This window comes from Thunnus maccoyii, chromosome 15, assembly GCF_910596095.1.
Source record: "Thunnus maccoyii chromosome 15, fThuMac1.1, whole genome shotgun sequence".
Classification (NCBI taxonomy): Eukaryota; Metazoa; Chordata; class Actinopteri; order Scombriformes; family Scombridae; genus Thunnus; species Thunnus maccoyii.
The window spans coordinates 746647-767557 of record NC_056547.1 but is presented as its reverse complement, the minus strand read 5'-3'; the positions used below and the strand labels follow the sequence as shown (position 1 = coordinate 767557).

The 20911-nt window shown below is 42.6% G+C and overlaps 3 protein-coding genes across 4 annotated transcripts in view; all 3 read right to left on the bottom strand.

Moving 5' to 3' along the window:
- Positions 1 to 749: 749 nt before the first annotated feature.
- Positions 750 to 12476, bottom strand: rfx5 (regulatory factor X, 5). Of its 2 annotated transcripts, none has more exons than XM_042435758.1 (11): positions 12372 to 12476; positions 9716 to 9870; positions 8510 to 8543; positions 8329 to 8411; positions 8088 to 8210; positions 7823 to 7939; positions 7382 to 7460; positions 7015 to 7213; positions 4951 to 5033; positions 4731 to 4868; positions 750 to 4311 (listed from the first exon to the last, which is right to left on the bottom strand). In XM_042435758.1, exons 2-11 carry the CDS (start codon positions 9835 to 9837, stop codon positions 3181 to 3183), a joined length of 2109 nt encoding a protein of 702 aa, XP_042291692.1. In that variant the 5' UTR covers positions 9838 to 9870; positions 12372 to 12476; the 3' UTR covers positions 750 to 3180. The 2 variants fall into 2 exon arrangements, with proteins under 2 accessions (XP_042291692.1, XP_042291693.1); XM_042435759.1 differs by having other exon boundaries at positions 8088 to 8207.
- A 666-nt stretch (positions 12477 to 13142) lies between these two features.
- Positions 13143 to 19582, bottom strand: psmb4 (proteasome 20S subunit beta 4). Its single transcript, XM_042435760.1, has 8 exons — positions 19423 to 19582; positions 17615 to 17741; positions 17441 to 17520; positions 17120 to 17266; positions 16587 to 16668; positions 15154 to 15270; positions 13875 to 13963; positions 13143 to 13294 (listed from the first exon to the last, which is right to left on the bottom strand). Exons 1-8 carry the CDS (start codon positions 19551 to 19553, stop codon positions 13282 to 13284), a joined length of 786 nt encoding a protein of 261 aa, XP_042291694.1. The 5' UTR covers positions 19554 to 19582; the 3' UTR covers positions 13143 to 13281.
- A 453-nt stretch (positions 19583 to 20035) lies between these two features.
- LOC121913392 (saxitoxin and tetrodotoxin-binding protein 1-like) overlaps positions 20036 to 20911 on the bottom strand; it is an 8058-nt gene continuing 7182 nt past the window's right edge. Inside the window, exons 5-7 of the mRNA XM_042436101.1 lie at positions 20815 to 20911; positions 20379 to 20498; positions 20036 to 20149 (exon numbers count right to left, since the gene is read on the bottom strand). The exon at positions 20815 to 20911 is cut by the window's right edge and continues 29 nt beyond it. Of these exons, the coding sequence (XP_042292035.1) occupies positions 20109 to 20149; positions 20379 to 20498; positions 20815 to 20911 (258 nt within the window). The 3' untranslated portion in view covers positions 20036 to 20108. The remainder of the gene's footprint in view (positions 20150 to 20378; positions 20499 to 20814) is intronic.

Genomic DNA, 20911 nt, shown 5'->3' with positions numbered 1-20911 from the left:
GATTTATCAATTATAAAAATTAAATCATCGTTTCCATTACAGGGAAAATGTTTTAATGTAAAGTTTCCAGCGTGAAATCATCTAGATCCACTGGAGTAAATATAACAGGGATGAAATTTGGATATTAAACTAAAAGAAAGACATTTTTCTTTTTGACAAGTGGTTTATACAACTAAATAACAAAAGTAAATTTCATTTTATTGTGGCTTTCACAACAAGATTTTTCCCATAATACTGCATGTTTGGTCTATTTTCAGTTCATGAGAGCTTTTCCAATCACTGCTCTCAACTCTCAGTGTCTAAATGCTTTTTCTGCCCTGTTTGGGATAAAAAGAAGAAGAAGAAGAAGTGCTGGACTTTCAGGGCTGAAACTTTGGCGTCGCCACCAAAAAAATGACTTGAAGATGAGAAGAGACGAGAAAAGTCTTCAGTCAGGTGAGTTCAGCAGCAGAGAAGAACCGAGAATATCTCCGATTCTGACCTGATGTGTTTGTGTCACATTGCTGATCCAGACAGTGCTTCAGTGATCAGGAAGAGGCGGTTGAAGTGTTAGTGCAAAGGGCGCATGGCAACATACAACAACAGCTAAGCTAGCAGGCTAATCATATAGGCTAAACTTTAGTGCTACGGAAGCTAATTTTCTGCAAATATCCCTCATGAATACATTGTTCCTATTTGTTTGTTTTTACTGCATTTTAACATGTTTTAGCGCTTCGTGGCAGGTAACTTTGTGCTTTGCTCTTTGTGCCTGAGCTGACGCCATTTTCTTTAACAGGAAAGAACAAACTTCAAACTGTTTCCTCCCTGTTTCTGTGACCGGTTTTACCGCGAAGGCTATGATTCGACCTGCATGTCACCACAAATGATCACGTCTTCACTGACGTTTGTGTCCCGGCGCCGTTATTTCTTTTCCCACACACACATTCCGCGAAGACCCGCCCTTCCCTGCCTCTGATTGGCTAGTGCTCGTTGCCTTCGTTGGTTAGGTTTATGGTAAAATATCAGAGTCAGAGCCAATCAGAGGCAGAGGCTGCTGGGACACAAATGTCAATGAAGATGTGATCTGAGCTCTGCTGAGGGGGCGGACATTTTTGGGCCAAATAAGTGCTAATAAGTTTGGCGTCTCACGTCAAGAAAACTTGGGGTAAACTTCAAATTTCAAATGAAAAATCAGGTCTTAAAACACCGCCGGGTCTCGCTGTGGTCAAAGGACTGGATATCAAACGTAAATACTTTTTTGGTGCCGATCAAATTAAATCCGTACTCGGTGCTTTGGACCGAGTACGGATTTAATTCATAATGTTTCCAGTTAAAACTGCATTTTATTTAGTCAAAGTTCCTGTATGGCTGACATTTGAGAAGTTTGGCTTGATGATATTTCTCAAAGTAAGAAGTCCTGCAGGTCGGTTTGGTATCTCTGCCAGAGCTCAGGTGTCTTATCGGCACTAGTATTGAAAAATTTCTAATAATATCCAGCTTCACTGGTCACCAGGCAGCAGAAGGGGACAACACACATTTAAAGTACTTTACATCTTAAGTAAAGTATTTAAAGTACCGTCTTAACACAACACTCACGAGCTGTGTGTCCATGCAAAGTTGAGAGTCTGTAATCATCAATACTGACTATGAAATGATCCCTTCGACTAAATCCACCGTCCTTGTTCTAAAGTTCAGCTGAAGCCTCAACAGTCTGACTTACATTCATCAAGCTTTTCTGCACCAACTTCCCTCTTTGTGTTTCCTTTGCTGAGCCGTGATTGGAGGGAGACGACCTCGTCGTCACGTCGAGGTTTTGTTGTCGGGATAAATAGACAATAAACGGAGATACTTGATCTGTTTGATTTCAGCTGAACTTCAGTCACTTCCAGTACAGAAACAACTCTCCCAGTGGACATTTAGCATGTGAGTGTTAGAATCTGAACCTGTCCTTTAAATTACAGTCGATGACCCGACGTGATGTTTTTCTCTGCGACTTTGTTACTGAAAGGTTTTTATTTAAAAACTAATTAAAACTCACTGAAATTTAATACAACGACCAAATGATGCAATATGACCATCGGCCAGAAGGCGTTTCTGATAAATAACCTGAAATAATAAATAAATGTGAAAATATCTCAAATTTTATATGAAAAAAGGCTCATTTTACGCAACATTTTTGGGTAACGGGTCATTAAGAGAGCTTTGAGATTTTAACTTTTTCTCTCTCTTACACACACACACACACACACACACACACACACACACACACACACACACACACACACAGAGAACGATCAGAAACATCTACTAACAAACACTGATAAAAACACAACAAACCAAAGCTGTTTAGAACAGCAGAGCTGAAGCTTCAATTCACATTCAATCCAAAATTCAAAGTGAAAACTGTTTTTTCCAGCTGCACTTCGTCTCTACGTCTTTTTGTTGAGTTACTGAACTTGTCAAGGGCTTGAAAATAATCTATTTTATTGCCGTTGATCCCAACGTTTGCAGCTCTCATTACATCCACAAATACTTTTTCCTGAACTGGACTGAAGGTGGATCGAGGCCGAGCTCTGCTTCAAGAGGTCATTTTTCCGTATTTAGTACAAAGAACCTTTTCAAGGCTCTGACCCGTAGTACCTACTGTATCTATCGACTTCAGGCTGAACTCCGTCTGAGGCCTGATTCAACTCTGAATATTGTCTCCTTTCCTTCTTCCTCTTTTCTTTCATCTTCCCTCCTTCCTTTATATCAAGTTCTCTTTTATCTGTGTTTGTTTTCTATAAACCGATGAATCTGATGTGCGTTAATCAGCGGAGGCGCCGCAGCAGACGAGTCAACAGGAAATGAGAAATCTGGAGGTGAAGGATACAAGGAGGCGAGGGAGGAGGAGGAAAGGAAGGAAGAGCGGAAGGTGTTATTTCAGGTTTCAGCCTCAGAGGACTCACAGACACACATGCAGGTTTCTAACAGCCTCCAGTCTGTTTACAAGTGCAATGGGAGCCGATGGAAGGATAGCGTGTCGAGGTTTTGGCTTCATTTATCCTCGTCGATTGGCTCTCTGCTGTTGCCAATCTGGGATTTCCACCAATAAGGAAGAGGAGAGGTCAGGGGGCGGGGCTTTGTTGCAGGTGAGGTAAAAGCTGAGTGAGGGCTGATAAAAAAGACGAGGAGTGTCGAAGGAGGAAGAAGAGTGAAGAGCTAGTGTCCCTCTCTCTTTGAGGAGGTGCTGCTGTCAGCCGCCTCCTCCTCCTCCTCACTTTTCACTGCTGTGACGGAAGAGACGGCAGGAGCTGCAGAAGAAGAAGAAGAGGTGGAGGAGGAAGGCTGCGGGCTGACGTGCAGCTCCACCGGCGTCAGCGTTATCTCCACCTCCCCCCGCTCCTCGTGTAGCGTGGGCAGAGGGAGAGGAGGATGAAGGTGAGCTGCAGGTGGAGGAGCGCTGCTGCTGTTGTTATTGCTCGGTCTCGGAGCTTTCTGGATGACCTCGACCATCGGCGTCCGCCCTGCCGCCGCCAGCTCCCAGCTGGGGTTCTGGAACAGCAGCAGCGGCCGGCCGTGGCGGTCCGGCTCAGGCGCCCCGCCGGGCTGGCACTGCACCACCACCCCGCGGTGCTCCATCAGCCGGTGACCCGCTTCTGACACCGCCGGCAGCTGACTCAGAACCAGCCCCGGCTGCTCCTGGATGACCAGCTCCAGCATGGGCTGTGCCGCCGACGCAGACGAGGAGGAAGAGGCTTTCTGGATGACGCCGCCGGTCAGGGAGGTGATGATGGGGGGATGGGAGGGAGGAGCAGGAGGTGGAGGCTGGGAAGGAAGAGCAGCAGGAGGAGCAGGCAGGGCGTCTTCTGGTCGAGGTTTTCTTGGTCGGCCACGTTTCCGTTTTACCGGAGGAGCGTTGGTGGCAGAGCTACTGGGCATGCCCAGTCCGCCTGACGTCACCACCTCCAGCGGGCGCTTGCTGGCGTTCCCTCGAGCTTTCTGGACCACAGATGTGGGCGCTGCGGGGGCGTGCTGCTGCTGTGGAGGAGCAGGCTGTGGCGGCGGGGGCGGAGCGACCTTCTCCCTCTCGTACGACAGACAGCCCTGAGGCAGGATCATCACCGGGACTGGCCCGCCCTGCTGCTGGGGCAGCGTTGCCATGGCGATGACCTTCACCCCACCACCGCTGGCGGCGGCGGCGGCAGCTGGGCCTCCCGGTCCCGACGCCCCCCCGACACCTGAGGCATCTTTGGGCGCCAGCGAGGGCGGAGAGGATCGGACCGAGAGCGTCTTATCAGGGATGGAGCTGCGAGGGAGGATTCTGGGTAACTGCTTCATGAAGGCCTCCACCTGCATCACATCAAGACACAGTCATTTACATTATTGATTGATTATTTTATTGGTAACTGTGGAAACAACCACTGAGCAACACTGCAGGTGAATACAGGTGGAGACTATTGGCTGCAGCTAACGATTATTTTCATTATCTATTAATCTGTTGATTATCTTCTACATTAATCGATTAGCTGTTTGGTCCATAAAATGTCAGAAAATGGTGGAAAATGTGAATCGGTTTTTCCCAAAGACGACGTCCTCAAAAGTCTTGTTTTGTCCACAACACAAAGATCTTCAGTTTACTGTCATAGAGACTAAAGAAACTGGAAGCTGGAATCAGAGCATTTTCTTAAAAAATGACTCAAACAATGAATTGATTATCAAAATAGTTGGCAATGAATCGACAAATTGTTGCAGCTCTAGTGGAGACTTACCGCAGGACGCAGAGAAGAGGAGGAGGAAGAGGAGGGAGGAGGCGGAGCATCCAGAGAGGAAGGTTTGGCAGATGATGCTGATTTGTCTCCAGACGGCGGCTTCAACGCAGACGAGCAGGACGAGTCTCCAGCTTCCCTCTAAAGACGACAGGAAGCAGTGAGCAGCAGAGACACAGCGTCTGTATGTGATCAATGATTGTACAGAAACACCTGTGATCACCTTCTGATCAGCGGCGCCGTCGCTCTCTGCTTTAGATATGACCGGAGTTTTCTTGATGACCTTGTGGGGTTTGGCTGGACCTCCTGAAGCAGATAGAGAGTCAATCAACTCAAAAAGCTACTGCTGCTTCTGAAAACTGACATGTTCAACTTGGAGATTAAAAAATACAGAAAAAAGCAAAAGCAAAAACGGACGGTTCATGTCAGCCACAGTCTGCCCTTTAAGTAAGAGTTTATTAACATCTATATGCTGATATGAGAGAAAGCTGCTGCACCACAGATGAGCTCCTGAACATCTCAAACTTGGACCTAAAAAATGCGACATTTTGCAAAATAACCTTCAAATAACCTTCAGCGAAGACTCTAAAGACAAGGTAACATTCCAAAGCAGAAACTGCACTGAGGAAGCTGACAGAAGAGTTATTTTGTGAAGACAAGAAGATAAATGAAGGGTCCTTGTTGGTGGTAATCTCTCTCTCGCTCTCACTTTCTCTTTCTCTGTCTCTCTCCATGAACGGGTGTGATGGCTGCGCAACCGACATTTGCGGCGTCCTCTCCTAGTTCTGACTATGCAGCGTCTACGTCTATGTCTGTGTCATCGTGTGGAGTGCAGGGGAAATATGTCTGTAATTTTGTTTCAGACATTTGTAACAAAGATTTTTGCTACGAGAAATACTGGATGGGAGCTACAAACAGCTGAGCGATCCTGGTCTGCTGCTGCTGCTGCTGCTGCACCCAGTGGACCCAAAGGAGACCACGACCTCGCCTGGAGCTGCACCAGAGAGGAAACATTGAAAGCAGCATGACAGGGTGTAGAAGCGGGGAAAGTTTGGAGGAGTGCAAGCTAGGCTAACCGTTAGCCATACAAACAAGAAATACTGGCTGGGAGCTACAAACAGCTGAGCGATCCTGGTCTGCTGCTGCTGCTGCACCCAGTGGACCCAAAGGAGACCACGACCTCGCCTGGAGCTGCACCAGAGAGGAAACATTGAAAGCAGCATGACAGGGTGTAGAAGCGGGGAAAGTTTGGAGGAGTGCAAGCTAGGCTAACCGTTAGCCATACAAACCAGCAGTTCCAACAGTCATGTTGCCTGATGTTCTCTAATGTTCTCTGGACAGTAAAATGGATTATAAACTCCCCCATCAGTCACTCTCACTGTCTACATCCAACTGACACATGTACTTTTCTCTCTAAATGCACTTTAAAGCACTGAGCTGCTAACCGCTCATTCTTTTTTTGTTTTTTTTTCTCGTGGGATTTATATGTTTTTAAAAGGAATTTTTAGATCTACAGTATATCTTCATCCTTTCTGTTGTTGTTGCACTGCTGTGGGCTGAGAGGAACAGAGAGAACTTGCTCTGATACTTATATTCATACGTGAACACACACGTCTGTGTACGAGTGTATACAGGTATACAGGTAAATGTATATATGTATGTGAATGTATTTAATATATATAACTGTGTGTAGTATCCAACTTGTCTCATATTTCCTTCCTGTTTTTTTGTTTCAATTTGGCTCTTTTGTTTTTTCAGTAATTTAAAATTTTGATTTAAATTTTTTCTTATCATGATTTGTAAAATTGGAATCAGCAAAGCTTCATATGTGAAAATAATTCTGAAAAGATAAATATAAAAAATAAATAAATGTATCTGCTCAGCAGCAGCAGAAGATATGAAATGTAGATTAAATCTGACACATTAAATATCAGTTGCAGCTTTGAGCCCTGAAGCTCCTGGTGTAAAACTACTGATCAGTGTAAATTATTGATCTGATGTGAATGACAGTTGATCCTCTGGAGAGACGACATCTCACTCTGTTGGAGTTGTTGGAACTACAGAAACACTCTGATAGTACAGTGGTGTTGCAGAGTGGAGCTTCTTCCCTCACAGAGGATCTTTGGTCGAGTGGAGACACACAAACCGCCAGACAAGTTTCATTACGTCATCATGTTTCTCACAGAATGAAGGTTAATCAGTAACGGCTGATACGTCATTTTAACCAAAGCTGAAGTGGCGCTAAGAGCGGCAAAACACGAGGAGTTGAAGCTTCTGTCTCACAGACCTGCGAGCGCTGCGGAGCTGACCAGCTCGGCCTGGCTGCAGCGAGGATTGACGATGTGCTCCTGGATCAGGTAGCGAGCGATCTCCACCACTGTGTCGAACGAACGCTTCAGGATCTTCTGTGCCCAATCACAGATCAGCTCGCATGCCGCCTCTGTCACTTCCTGTTTGTACGTCTGGACCAGCTCAGTCAGCTCAGCCTGAAGATGAAGAGGAAGGAACATCAACAGGATTCAGCAAGAATGTAACAAGAATAAGACTACGTTCACATTACACGCTGAAGTGACTCAAATCTGATTTTTTTAAGTTTAATAAACTCAGTCAGTGTGTGTAAACGTGTGTGTGTGTGTGTGTGTGTGTGTGTGTACCGGGTCGTTCTTCAGGTCCAGGTTGGGCAGCAGAGGCATGTTGAGCACCGTCTTCCTCCTGATGCCGCTGTAACAGTACGTATCAGCTGGGCAGGTTATGGAATTCAACCAGAAACCTTCATACCAAACCAGCCTGAACCAGATCATCACAGCGACATGCTAAACCCTTTAAATACAGAATATATTCACCTCATAATAATCTGTTAGCATTTGAGGTAAAACTGAAACTGAAATTAAGGCTGTAAATAATGAATATTTTCATTATCGATTGTTTGTTTTGTCTGATCAATAGAGACTCAGTTTACCATCATGTATTCAATGATCAAAGTAGTCGCAGTCTGTCGATTGACTAATCGTTGCAGCTCTGACTGAAACCTTAAAACTACAGATATTTAACATTTTTGATATTTAACAGCAACAGTCCAGCAGCTGGAAGGATATTTGGACTGTCCTCTGCCGCCGAGCCGCCGCGCCTTGATGTTCGGGAAAATGTCTCTGATGATCTTCCCAAAGTTGGCGGCGCTCAGCGGACGATGCTGCAGGTTCTCACAGTAACGTCTGAAAACAACGAGTACACACACACACACACACACACACACACACACACACACACACACACACACACACACACAGAGACAGTGAGCAGTGAGGGAGACATGTCACATACAACTAAAATGTGTGTGTGTGTGTGTGTGTGTTCTCTGACTTGTATGTCTCGTAGACGTCCTGTTTGGGCAGGCAGGTGTCTGAATGCTCCTCCAGGTGACTGCGGATCCAGTTACAGGTGTGAAGCTGGTCGGCTGTGTTGAATGAACTAGAGTCTCCACTGCTACACACACACATACACACACACACACACACACACACACGCAGTAAAAGTCAGTGTTTCTGTCACACTATAATTAAGCTGTAATTAATAATATTTACTGGATGGCATCCTTGCGGACCTCTTGTCTCCGGAGCTGGGTCCTGAGGGCAGCTGGAGGTACAGGTACAGCTTGTCGTTGTCGGAGAAACGCTGAACGTCTTGCTGTTAAAGCAGAACACAACAGATCACAGCTGAGCACTGACGGAAAGGAGCTTCACCTGCACACGTCTGAGATTAGAAGCTGGACAATGAGTGCTTACCAGGATCTGATCCACTTTGGTCTGAACACTCTTACTGCAACAAACAGAGAACACAGAGGTTAACATGCAGACAAACAGTTCCAGGTACTCAGGAACTAAACCTGGAACTAAAAGTCCCTGTTGTGCATCCCGTTTGTGTTTCCACCACATCTGAAGAAGCAGGTAGATCCTGCAGATGAGACCCATGAGGAATTAAAAAAATGAAACGCAGTATTCACATGTTGTTCTTTGTGTTTCCTGCTGCAGGAGTTGGATGTGATGGATGAATGAAAAGCAGAAATGCAGAGAGCGTCTGATGGTTTTATTTCTGTTTAGAATGAAGTAGATGCAGAGTAAAGGTTTCTGGCACAACTTCACCTACTTCCAAGGTGCACAGAGAAGGAGGTCAAAACTCCGGCAGCACTTGTAGTATATAGAATAACTTTATTGTAGACCAACATGTTTCAGCTTCATCTTCTCCTTCCTTAGAACGGCTGCACAGATAGGAAACACTTCGGCTGACAGGATGTACCACTCTGTTTGGAAAAAAACTTCTTCTTTTTGGTTTATAACAGCGGTTGTCAACCAGCGTATTAGGTGCATTAGCGCCACCTTCTGCTCCGGAGTGTGGACCAGAGATTAAATCCTCCACATTAATCCTGTCTGTCTAATAAACTCAATGAAAACTCTACTGCTGCTCCCACTTGGCAGGTTCATTAAAGGTTTAATGCTGAACTCCTGAACTCCAGTCTTCCTGAGTTCTTCCTTCATATATTGTCTTTCTTGATCATATTTAGTACAATCTATGCTTGCATGTATAATAGTCTCCTCAGCCAGCTGGAAAATAATATGTGCATATATCGGCATCGGCTACAATGAGTTGGAAATATCGGCATATCGGATATCGGCAAAAAATCCAATATCATGCATCCCTACTTTTAATGTCACAAAAATGTCCTCCGCTCGTCCTAAACTGATACTAGAGTACTTCCTTCTTTTATGAATGAAGCAGAACACAAGTTAAAGCAGCTGTGGTCTCTGTGTTTGACCAATCAGTGAGTCATCCCTGCAAACCCCGCCCCCCAAAGTTCCTGTACTTTTGTAGTGCAGGAACTGCAACTTCACTGTTCATATGGACACCTGACTGACGGTTTAACACTGGAAACATCATGAACTCGTCCTTTATACAGAGTTTCTTTAGAAATGTCACCGAAGAAGTCGACTTACGAGATGTTGCTCTTGAGTTTCTGCAGCAGCATGCTGGGCTCGGTGTCGCCCTCCCCCGCCTCCAGCCCACCCTCCCCCCGCCGGGAGGCTTCGGGCCGCTGGTGCCGCTGGTCCTCCGACATCTGGACCAACTAACCAGTGCTGAGTATCACCATCTGAGGACACAAGCGGACATAACAGTTAGTTAAGAGTACTTATTTCAGTGCTTCACACAACTCGTCTCCATGACGACTCCATCATCTGAGGAAGACTGTGAGATGTCACTGAAAGCTCCAGAGATAGCCAGTAACTGGACCTTGAGCTGAGATTTCTCTTTGACATCACACATACTTTACATTGTTGTTAGTAGAGCAGAAAAACAACGACTCATCAACAGTTCTGAGAATCAAATTATCTTATTTTTTTAAGCAACAATCTCCAACAACTTCCAGCTTCAGATGTTGTTTTATTAAGTCTTTCATCACTATAAACTGAATATCTTTGAGTTTCGTCTTTTAGTTGGACAAAAAAGAACTTTAAAAACAAATAAATTGACAGATTAATTGCAAATATTGCAAAAATAATCAGCTCCAGTACAAACTCATAATGTTCTACCAAACTTTGTTGTTGTTTCCAAATACGCCGAACGAGTGCATCAGGAGTTTTTGGGGAAAATAAATTAAATATATTGTGTCTTCAAAAAGTATCCAAGACCTCCTCACATTTCACACACTTCTCTGTGATACAGGTTTAATTTAAATAGATTACATTTACTTCTTAAATAATCATCCAACCCCAAAAAACTCACGACAAGGTGAAAACATGTTTTACACAATACTTCCGTTTTAGGAAGTGGTGCAGCAATCAAAACGTGGAGCGTTGGGCCTGAATATTTAACTTAGATGAAAAAAGAGCTGGAACAAGATGATACAAAATATATACGATGGTTCAGTCAGACTGTAGAATAAGCTGAATTTAACAACTTTATAGAAACTTACAGGGAAGCAGCGCAGGAAGAAGTACTCAGATACTTTACTGCAGTAAAAGTACCAATACAGACATTTCTAAATACTCCATTGTAAGTAAAAGTCCTGCATGAAAAATCCTACTGCAGTAAAAGTACATAAGTATTATGAGCTTGATGTAGTTAAAGTATTGCAGTAAAAGTACATAAGTATTATGAGCTTGATGTAGTTAAAGTATTGCAGTAAAAGTACATAAGTATTATGAGCTTGATGTAGTTAAAGTATTGCAGTAAAAGTAGTGGTTTGGTCCCTCTGACTGATATATTATTATATATGACATCATTAGATTATTAATAGTGAAGCATCAGTGTTAGAGCAGCAAAAAACAAAGTTCTGATACACAAATCTGTTTTCAGTTTTTGGACTTTTTCTCTAATCTTTGATTTTTGCTGAAATATTGGATCATTTGAACATTTATTGAAATGAAAGCATGTGAGAAGTTTAGAGGGAAAAATCACTATTTGGTGGAGCTGTTAACAACTCATAGACATGTGAAATGTGACCCCGACTACACACTGCTTTTTGTAAGACGTCAAAAGACAAAAAGGTTGGAAACCACTGGTTTCATCTTCAACAATGTGTTGTATTTTAAAAGCTTGTTATATTATCCATTGTGTCAAATCTTCATCTGAAAAGTAACTAAAGCTGTCAAATAAATGTAGTGGAGTAGAAAGTACAATATTTCCCTCTGAAATGTAGAAAGTAGCATCACATGGAAATGCTCAAGCAAAATACAAGTACCTCAAATTTGTACTTAGTAAATTCAGTTGTAGTAGTAAATGTGCTAGTAAATAGTCATTAGGTGCACTACATGTGCTTGTTCCGTCAGTAGCTGCTGTCAGACAGACAGACAGAGGGTCTCTCCCACTCGTCTGCAGCCCAACCGGAGCACAACATTGGATCTTAACATCTCACAACATTGTTGAGGTCCAATGTCAGCCCGGTTCCGCGCTGACAGCCGGCTGCCGGGTGGTGACACACGCCGGCTGTCACGGTGCCGTTATAGCTTCCTACTACTACCGGAGCGGGAAGCATGTTCCTGCGGGGCAGGACGGCAGAACGCAGCCCGCCACACACCGGCTCTCTTCACCGTGACAGCCGAGCTCCCTGTGTCATGTCTGCCTGCCATGTTTACAGCGGCCGCAGTGCCGGTGGTCATGTGCCTGCCGTTAACCATCACTCACACACACACTCACACTCACACACACACTGACCCAGCTCAACATGTTACTGCCGAGCTAACAGGCTAGCTAACAGACACCCTTTACATTAGCCGACAGACAGCGACACTCCGACACGTTAGCTGACATCTTACAAGCAGATATGACAAAGCTTTAAAAGCCGTAGAATGTGAGAGAATGGCTCCCCGTGGCAGAAAATGACATTACTCGGGCTAACGTTGACGTTTACTGCTCTCCTTCATGGCTAGCTAAGCTCGCTGCTAACCGTCAGAGGCTAGCTAACTAACCTAGCTAGTTGCTATCGGATAGCATAAGCTAGCAAGCGCCGAAACACCCCTTAAACATGTTTTTACACGCTATTTTTAATTTCAAAATAATTCCCGATAATAGTTAATTAATGCTGTTATTAATTTATGATCGGGTAAGTGAGTCCCATTTCAGTAATTATTTTAAAAAAGAAAAAGAAAGTACCTGAGCCAAGATACAGCAAAAATCCCCTTTGAGATTTTTTTGTGATTGGACAACTTTGTTATGTCTGCCTGACTACAAAGCGAACGTCTATTCCGATTGGTGGGCTGTAACAAATCTACCCGGATACCCAAAGCGGGATATTTTCCATTCGTCGAGCAGAATTATTTTTCTGACAGAGATTATTCTGATTGGACGCATTTTTCTGGTCTGCCCAGTTACAAAACAGATGACTTTATCTTGCGAAATCTGCATAGCAACAGTAGACTATTCAGACAGCGAAAACGAAAGTATTTCTAATTAACATTAAATGATTATGTATTAAACACGTTTATATAATGCAGTTCAGAAGAAAACAGTCATTAGAAGCTACATGGTTTTAAAGCTGATATTAATTCAAAATATTAATTTCTCGGGTCCCACGATGTCAAAATATAAATTTCTGACGTCAACCCTTGTTGTTGGTTATTCATTTGTTGACTTATTGGACCAAATGTGCCCTTTCTTTTGCAGCTCTGAGCAAAATTAGACTAAAACACAGAAAAACTACAATAGATTGACAAGATTTTCGTTATGACCAGTTGTCCGGTTTCTGTAGGTACAATCAGCCTGAAACAGTTCGAGTCCTTGGACATTATAAAGATTTTTGTTTTCATCACACCAGTAAAAACCTCCAAACTTCAGTCCAACATTTCGTGTGCTGTATTACTTTTGCAGAAAAGTTTCAAAGCTGTGACCACATTCATGTTGTTCAACACACAAATAACATGCACATTGTTATTTATTTATCACATTTATTTTTCCATTATACAAAAGTGACACCGGACATCAGAAAAAAACTAAACTGGAATAGATACGTTGCATGTTGCGGCAGAGAAACAGCAAGGCTTCGTCTGTGAGTCGCAGCTCGTCTTCATTCAAACCCGCTGCAGAGAAACGAGAAGAGAAACACGAGTCAACACACTGATACCAAACAAACTTTTACCATCTGAACATTTATCTGAATATGTGAAAAGCAGAAATATATATATATATATCTGTAATGTTTCAGTACTGCACACTCTGAGGTGGTTTTTATCGTCTACAGACATTTACGACCTTTTTAAACTCCTTAAAATAAAGTTACGTCTGTTTAGAACGTTTCATCACCGGGTCACGTTTTCTTCTTCTTGTTTTATTTGAATTCTTTTCATAAACTTTTCAACTAATTCACAAGAAAAAGCAACTTTTAGAGGCAGTCTGGACGGAAACAATCCATCGACTCGTCAGATCTGATTCAAACGTTTCTAAATCCTGATTGGTGCACAGGAGTTTGTGACATCACCTTCTTCTACCTGAGCCCCGCCCACATCAGAGTGAGAACGGCGAGGACAAAAAAAAAAAAACAGCTGCTGGAAACGTTATCGGATCAGTAGGATCAGTTCCTTCAGCAGCGTCTGTGTGATTTATTGAGACTTGTTCTGTTTCTCGGGGTTCAGAGGAAACTTCTTTGACCTTTGACCCTACCTGACCATGTCGGCGATGTCCCAGTTGGTTTCAGAAGACAGAGGACCAATGATCTCCACACCCTCTTCTGTTACTATGGCGATCTCATGCTAAAAAACAACAACAACATATTGATCATTCATTAAAAGCAAATTAAAGTTAATTTTTATAGTTGCTGCGTAAAAATGGAATAAAACAACAAATGACGAGTTTTCTTTCTCCATCTTTAAAAATGAACACTGAAAATGTTTTGTCTTGATCTGATAACTGAATAAATATTAAATCCAGATTAATCAATCAATCGTTTATTAACACCTATAAAGACTGATTTTTAGTTCATTCAACGGCAGTAAAACAGGGAAAAAAATTAATTATTATCCAGCAATTATGAATTAAATTTGCTTTCATAACCAAGTATTATCTTTTTTTTAAAAGTCAGACAAACCAACAACATGTTCGTCCGTCTCTCAATACTTTCCTCCTGTGTGTCTCTCAGCTCGAAGCTCATTGGTTCCTACTGAAAATCTTTAAATATTCATGTTTAAAAAGTCTGAAATAGTTGATTTTAACGGACAGACAGGAGGAAATGATGGAGCGTTTGTTGGGGACTATTTTCAGCGGTGGATGAATCTACAGTAGGTGTGGTGAGTGTCTGGAACGATTAGTTGATTAATCGATTAGTTTTCAACTATTTTTTTTTTAATTTTAAGGGAAAAAAAGTCAAAATTCTGTGATTGCAGCTTCTTAACTGAATATTTTCTGGTTTCTTTCGTCTCTCTGACAGTAAACTGAAGATGACGTCGTCTTTGGGAAACATTGATCAACATTTTCTGACATTTTATGGATCAAACAACTAATAGATTAATCAACAACACAACAGACAGACGTGTTAGTAGATCAGTTCACTGTTGCTTTGATAATTTAACACCAGACTTAAAGGTGCAATAAACGACATTCAGCATCAGTGTTTTACTATGTAAAGATACAGTGACGTAACGGTGTCCTGAGCAGAGAATGAAGTCACACTGTCTCTGCATGTTAGTGCATGTGAGCGTGCATGTGAGCGTGCATGTGAGCCCCTCCCTGAGCAGTCAACATGTGAGGCAGAAATAGTCCATTTTGATCCGTATTGATCAGCTCGGCCTCGTCTGACAGTGTGTTCAGATGCTGCTTTCTTCTTCTTCTTCTTCTTTTTTGGTCAACTTTATTGATTATACGATGTGTGTGCGTTTGTTTTGGCGCTCTAGTGTGACTGAATGTTGTTTATTGCACCTTTAAGTTGAAGCTGCAGTGAACTCACCCTGTTGTAGGAGCGAGCGTCTCGGTAGTAGAGCACTTTGAGGCAGCGCTCCACCAGGTCCCGAGCCTCCTGTTTGGTGATCTCCACTTTGTTCTCCAACACCTCCCTCATCAGAGGCTAAAAACACACAAACAGAGCAGGTTAAACACACCAGAAACACACACACGAGCTTCTAGAGTCAAAAGAAAAGAATCACTTCAGGCTGGTGATAAAAACCTAAAGTACAGGATCACAGTTTATCCAGAGAGTCTTAAACCAACAGTCAGTCATCAAATGAACATTAAAGATGTGTTTCTTGCTGTAATCATTCCTCCTGTTCATACTGACCATTAATGTATTTATCTGAAGCTAATATGAAGCTTCAGCGTCCAAATGAGTCAAATCAAGTAGATATCTTTCAACGTTACAGTCTTTTTAGTGCCAAAGTTCCTCTTTCTTTCCCGCCGGCTTTGAAGCTAATTTGACTTAGCGGCCAAACCACATAATGAGGACGTCACATGATGCTATCGAGCCCAAAAAGACTCACATTGTAAATCAGCGGATCATTTTTTGAACGTCACAACCCAAAACGACTCGTTTCACTATCAGAAGTTGATCCATTCAGTCTGATCACATTTCAGAAGGCTGAACAGCAAGAGAGCTGAAGCAGAAGCAGCCGTCTGAGTCGGCCAGTCTCTTGTGATCATGATCCATGTCTGAATGAACGCATCTCTGCCTCGCTGTATCCAGCTCTCTTTATACATCCATGGCTGCGTCTTTATGCTAAGCTAAGCTAACAGGCTGCTGGCTGTGGCTTTGTATTTACTGGAAAGACATGAGAGTGGCATCAAGCTTCTGCTTTAACCTTTTTGTACCGGAAAGATTCAATTTGTGTAAAAAGAAAATCTCCCTTAAAAGGCAGATTTCAGTTTTCAAGTGTGTCTTAAACCAACAGTCAGTTATCAGATGAACATTAAAGCTGTGTTTCTTGCTGTAATCATTGCTCCTGTTCATACTGACCATTAGAAGATCCCTTTATAATGACCTTACAATGGAAGTGATGGAGGACAAAATCCACAAAAGTTTATCTGAAGCTAATATGAAGCTTCAGCGTCCAAATGAGTCAAATCAAGTAGATATCTTTCAACGTTACAGTCTTTTTAGTGCCAAAGTTCCTCTTTTTGTTACTATACTTCCACCTGCAGCTCAACAGGGAAACACTGTCCGAGGAAACACAAAGAGGGAATTTGATGCTAAAAAGACTGTAAATGTGTCAGATATCCACTTGATATGACTAACTCAGACTGCTGAAGCTGAATAGAAGCTTCACACAGACTTTTAATATCCAGTATGAACAGGAGGAATGATTACAGACACCTGACTGCTGCTGGTTTAACTGGGAACACTGGGAACACTATGCTTTAATATCAGGAGGAAATGCATTAGTCACTCACCTGAGCCAGGTACGCTCCAAAGCCAGTGGCCACTGTGGGAGCCTCATAGGCCACGCCCAGCTTGTCCACGTAACCAAGGAAACTAGACGGAGACAAGATGGCCGACTGGTTAATTCATAATTAATTAATTAAGTTTCAGCGCAAACAGTTGGACTTGTTTCTTACAGCTAAGAGCAGCATCACATGATGAAGCTCTGACAGACAAACAGAGAGTAGAAGAAGAGTCAACAGGACCAGATTTACAACTAACGATTATCTCTATTATCAATTATTATCTCGATTAACGGCTTCATCCTTTTGTCTATAAAATGTCAGGAAATATTGTGAAATGCTTTTTATAAATAACTTGTTTTATTTGACTAACAATCTACAACCAAACAATATTCAGTCAGATATTAAACAGTTCAGTCTAAAGAGCCCTGAGAGCGCTATATCAATAAAAACCGATTGATTGATTGATATTCAAAGATGTGATGAGCTGGAACCGGTGAATATATATAAGATATTGAAAGTGGCTGCAGCTCAGCGGTTACCTCTCTCCGTTGTAGAAACCTCCGATGACCACGGTGTTCCACAGAGGATTCATCCTGCTGCGCCGGTTGTACATCACTCTGGTCAGCCAGGAGTGGACCGCCTTCGGACTGTAGCTGTGACCGTCACCCAGCAGCTCCTCGTCGATACTGACAACACCAAAAACATTACAAACTCAAGTACTGAACCGGCTTATTAAAGACAATAAAACAAGGTAGACAGACGGATACATGAAGCAGCTCTGATGTTAAACTGAGATAAATGTAACCTGGAGCAGCAATACAAATCAAAGTTTGACCCTTGGGTGGTTTTGTATTTCTTACACCATCTGCTCGATGACCTGTTTCAGATACTGGTAGTCTGCGTAGTCTCCTGAAGCTCCCAGGATGGTGTTGTTGTTCACCTGAAACAACAAAACAAACCGTCGTCATCTCCGCTCATCAGAAACATCGTCGTCGTCAAACATTTTGTTTACTTCTCCGGCAGAGCTTGTTCACCTTCATGAGGCGGGAGATGTTCCTGAATCGAGCCAGAGACCCGTACGAGCCCAACATGTCCGCCGCGATGATGACGCCGCCGGTGAACTTCACACCGAGCACCGACGTGCCGGTTACCATGGGGTTACTATGGAGACAGAGGAGCCTTAAGTCATGGACTCATTCACATGCAGGGTCGCGCCATTTGAATGAGGATGAGATTCATTCATACATTCTGCACTTACTGGAAAAATTACACATAAAATGAAGGAATTGTGTTTCTCCACTAGAATAAATATTCCTGGCAGTGAAGAGACGCACATGCACAAACATGAAGGGAGATAAAAGTACATAAAAACCAAAAAGATGAATTGATACGGTCAGTATGAACGGGAGGAACGCATTTAAACTCCTGACTGTTGGTTTATGGTTCTTCTCAGTTGCTTTGGTACATTTCTCATTTGCAAACCAGTCAGTATCAATTCATACAAACAGCAAAGATTGCCTGTAAAAGCTCATAATCCTTAAGTTTATCTCTCTATTTATGTCAGTGAACATGTCGGCGCCATCAGAAGGACAAGTCCTCGTGTCATTGTTTACAAACAAGACAGTCAAACTGCTCCGTCATGTTGGCGGTATGACAGAGTACAGTATATGTACAGTATACATCTACTGTGTACTGTACAACGCCAGTGAAATACTGTAATATGAAGCATTACAGTAAGTATACAGTATTACAGTACAGTGAACCCGTTCATGATGGAGAACACGGTCCACAGTCAGGAATGTCCTCGTCTCTTCTACCTCTTCCTCTGTATTGCCTCCCTACCCTTCATCACGCAGCCTTCCTCCTCTTCTTCTCCCCACCTGTTGACTATGTTTATTTCCTTGTTGTTCTTCCACTGTCAGATCTATAACACTGTGTTGTGTTCTGTCTATATGTGTTCACCAACTGAAGGACATGAGATGCAGCTCTGAGCTATTTAAGGAGCCGGTTGATCATTGGTTGATCTAAAACGTCACATGTTCTCCTTTATTAGCGAAAGTCAAGATTCACCTGAGAGCAGTTCATCATGTCAGGACACATTTACAAAAACAGTCCAATAGAAATGTACAGAAACATGCTGACAGATCAGGACAACTTCTGCCCAGAGAGACTATTCAACACAGAACCAGGATAATACACGTTAATCAATATGACAGAAGCAACTAATGATGTCGGCAACAACAGACAACTGTACATCATCATTTGCAGTTTGTTCAAAGTAAAGAGAAAAAGCTTTAATGATGAGCACAAGTGACCAGATGATTCATTTCTGATCTGAGAAACGTACCAAAGCGACTGAAACAGACTTCTAACGCGGTCAAAAATATAAATTACCTCATTTCACTGTAATCAGGTCTGTAAACATGCAAATGTCAACATATCAAAGCGGTAACCTTACATTTTACACTCCTTTAGAATAAACGTGTTTAGAGGAGAATTCAAGTCTGGGAATAGAAGTAAAACTGTGTTTCTGTGGTTAATATTCGCTGACGGTGGCTAGCTAGCACAGCTAACACTAACTCATCAAAACACGCAGAAAAAAAACAGATTAAAGTTATTCCACCTTTCTAATAATCAATATAGATTCTCGTTTATGGTTTAAATTAGTTAAATACTTTCCGAAGTATCTGCGCTGAGCTGTAAACACGTTAAAACCCGATAAAAGTGACAGTTAGCTTAGCATCATTTAGCTCCGTGATGATGCAGCACCGCGGCGGAGCTAAAACCGAAACCGACCACGGAGGTTCGGGTTGAATTTAACGGTAACCGGCGGATCACTCACAGTGTGTGTCTGACCGGCCCGCAGGCTGTGCCCGACCCGCTGCTGCTACCGCTGCCGCCGGGGAAAGAATAAAACTGTCCGGGCTTCGGCCCGTTCTCCCAGAAACTCAGCTTCATACCGCACGACTCCATGTTGGTTATCTGACGGAAGTGACGTCACGGCGTCTTCTTGTTGGAGAAGCCGGTGTGACGTCACGGAGCCGCCCGTTACCGCCGCCTGCTGTTGGGGAAGAATTACACTTTTAAATTTAATGTTGAATGTGTTTTCCTCTCTCGTTCCTCTCTGTGCAGAATGATGTTTGTGCAGTTTGTAACATCTGTGCAGGAACTACAGATGATAAAATACCCTCTTAATGCATTGTACTCTACTGTATTCTACTAATACTTTACTGCACTATGTTACACTCTACTCTGTATATACTATGTTATACTACATATACTCAAAATGATTTCTGCTGTTGTACTTCCCTCCTCATTTAATTATTATTATTATTATTATTATTATTATTATTATTATTATTATTATTATTATTATTATTATTATAACCAAATAATGTTCATAAATAAAATACAATAAACAAACAAACTAATAAATAAATAAATGAAACAAGACGTTGAGAGTTTAGTATTAGTTTTTATTGTATTGATGAGATATGAGACATGTTGCTCCAGCAGGATGTTTGTCTCTCAGGACTGTTCAGCAGTCGAAGATTTCTTCTGACATAAGTCTGTGAGGAAGAGGATAGACTATATCATCATCATCATCATCATCATCATCATCATCGTTATATCATGATTATATCATCATTGAGATATTTCATCATCATCATCATCATTATATCATCGAGATATTTCATCATCATCATCATCATCATCATCATCATTGAGATATTTCATTGATCTGTGATCAGACTTCATTGATTAGGAACATGTGAGACAGTTTGATGGGTCTCTGACCTGCAGCTCCGTCGTAGCTGAACGGTTGATCGTGACTGAATCCAAAACACTCGGCCTGTTTCTGATGATCACTGAGGGCCGCTTTCAGCTGCTCAACATCCCCATGCTGCCCTTCTCTCCCTGACACACACACACACACACACACACACACACACACACACACACACACACACACACACACACACAGATGTTACTACCTCTATATTTGTGAGGTCCATAATTGATCATTAATTTCCAGACTGTAACCAAAAACCAGGTCTGAACCCTCAAACAACCTTTAAAGATCACAGATCATCAACGTCCACACATGTTCACAAGATTTCCTCATCTTTATAGAAATGTCCTCTTTATTAAATGTGTGTGTGTGTGTGTGTGTGTGTGTGTGTGTGTGTGTGTGTGTGTGTGTGTGTGTGTGTGTGTGTGTGTGTGTGATTACTGTAGCTCAGCACGTATCCGCCTAAAACGCCTTTGTGGAAGATCAGCAGACAGTCGGAGCAGCTCTTGTAGAAATCCATGCCGCCTGAGTGGTTGTA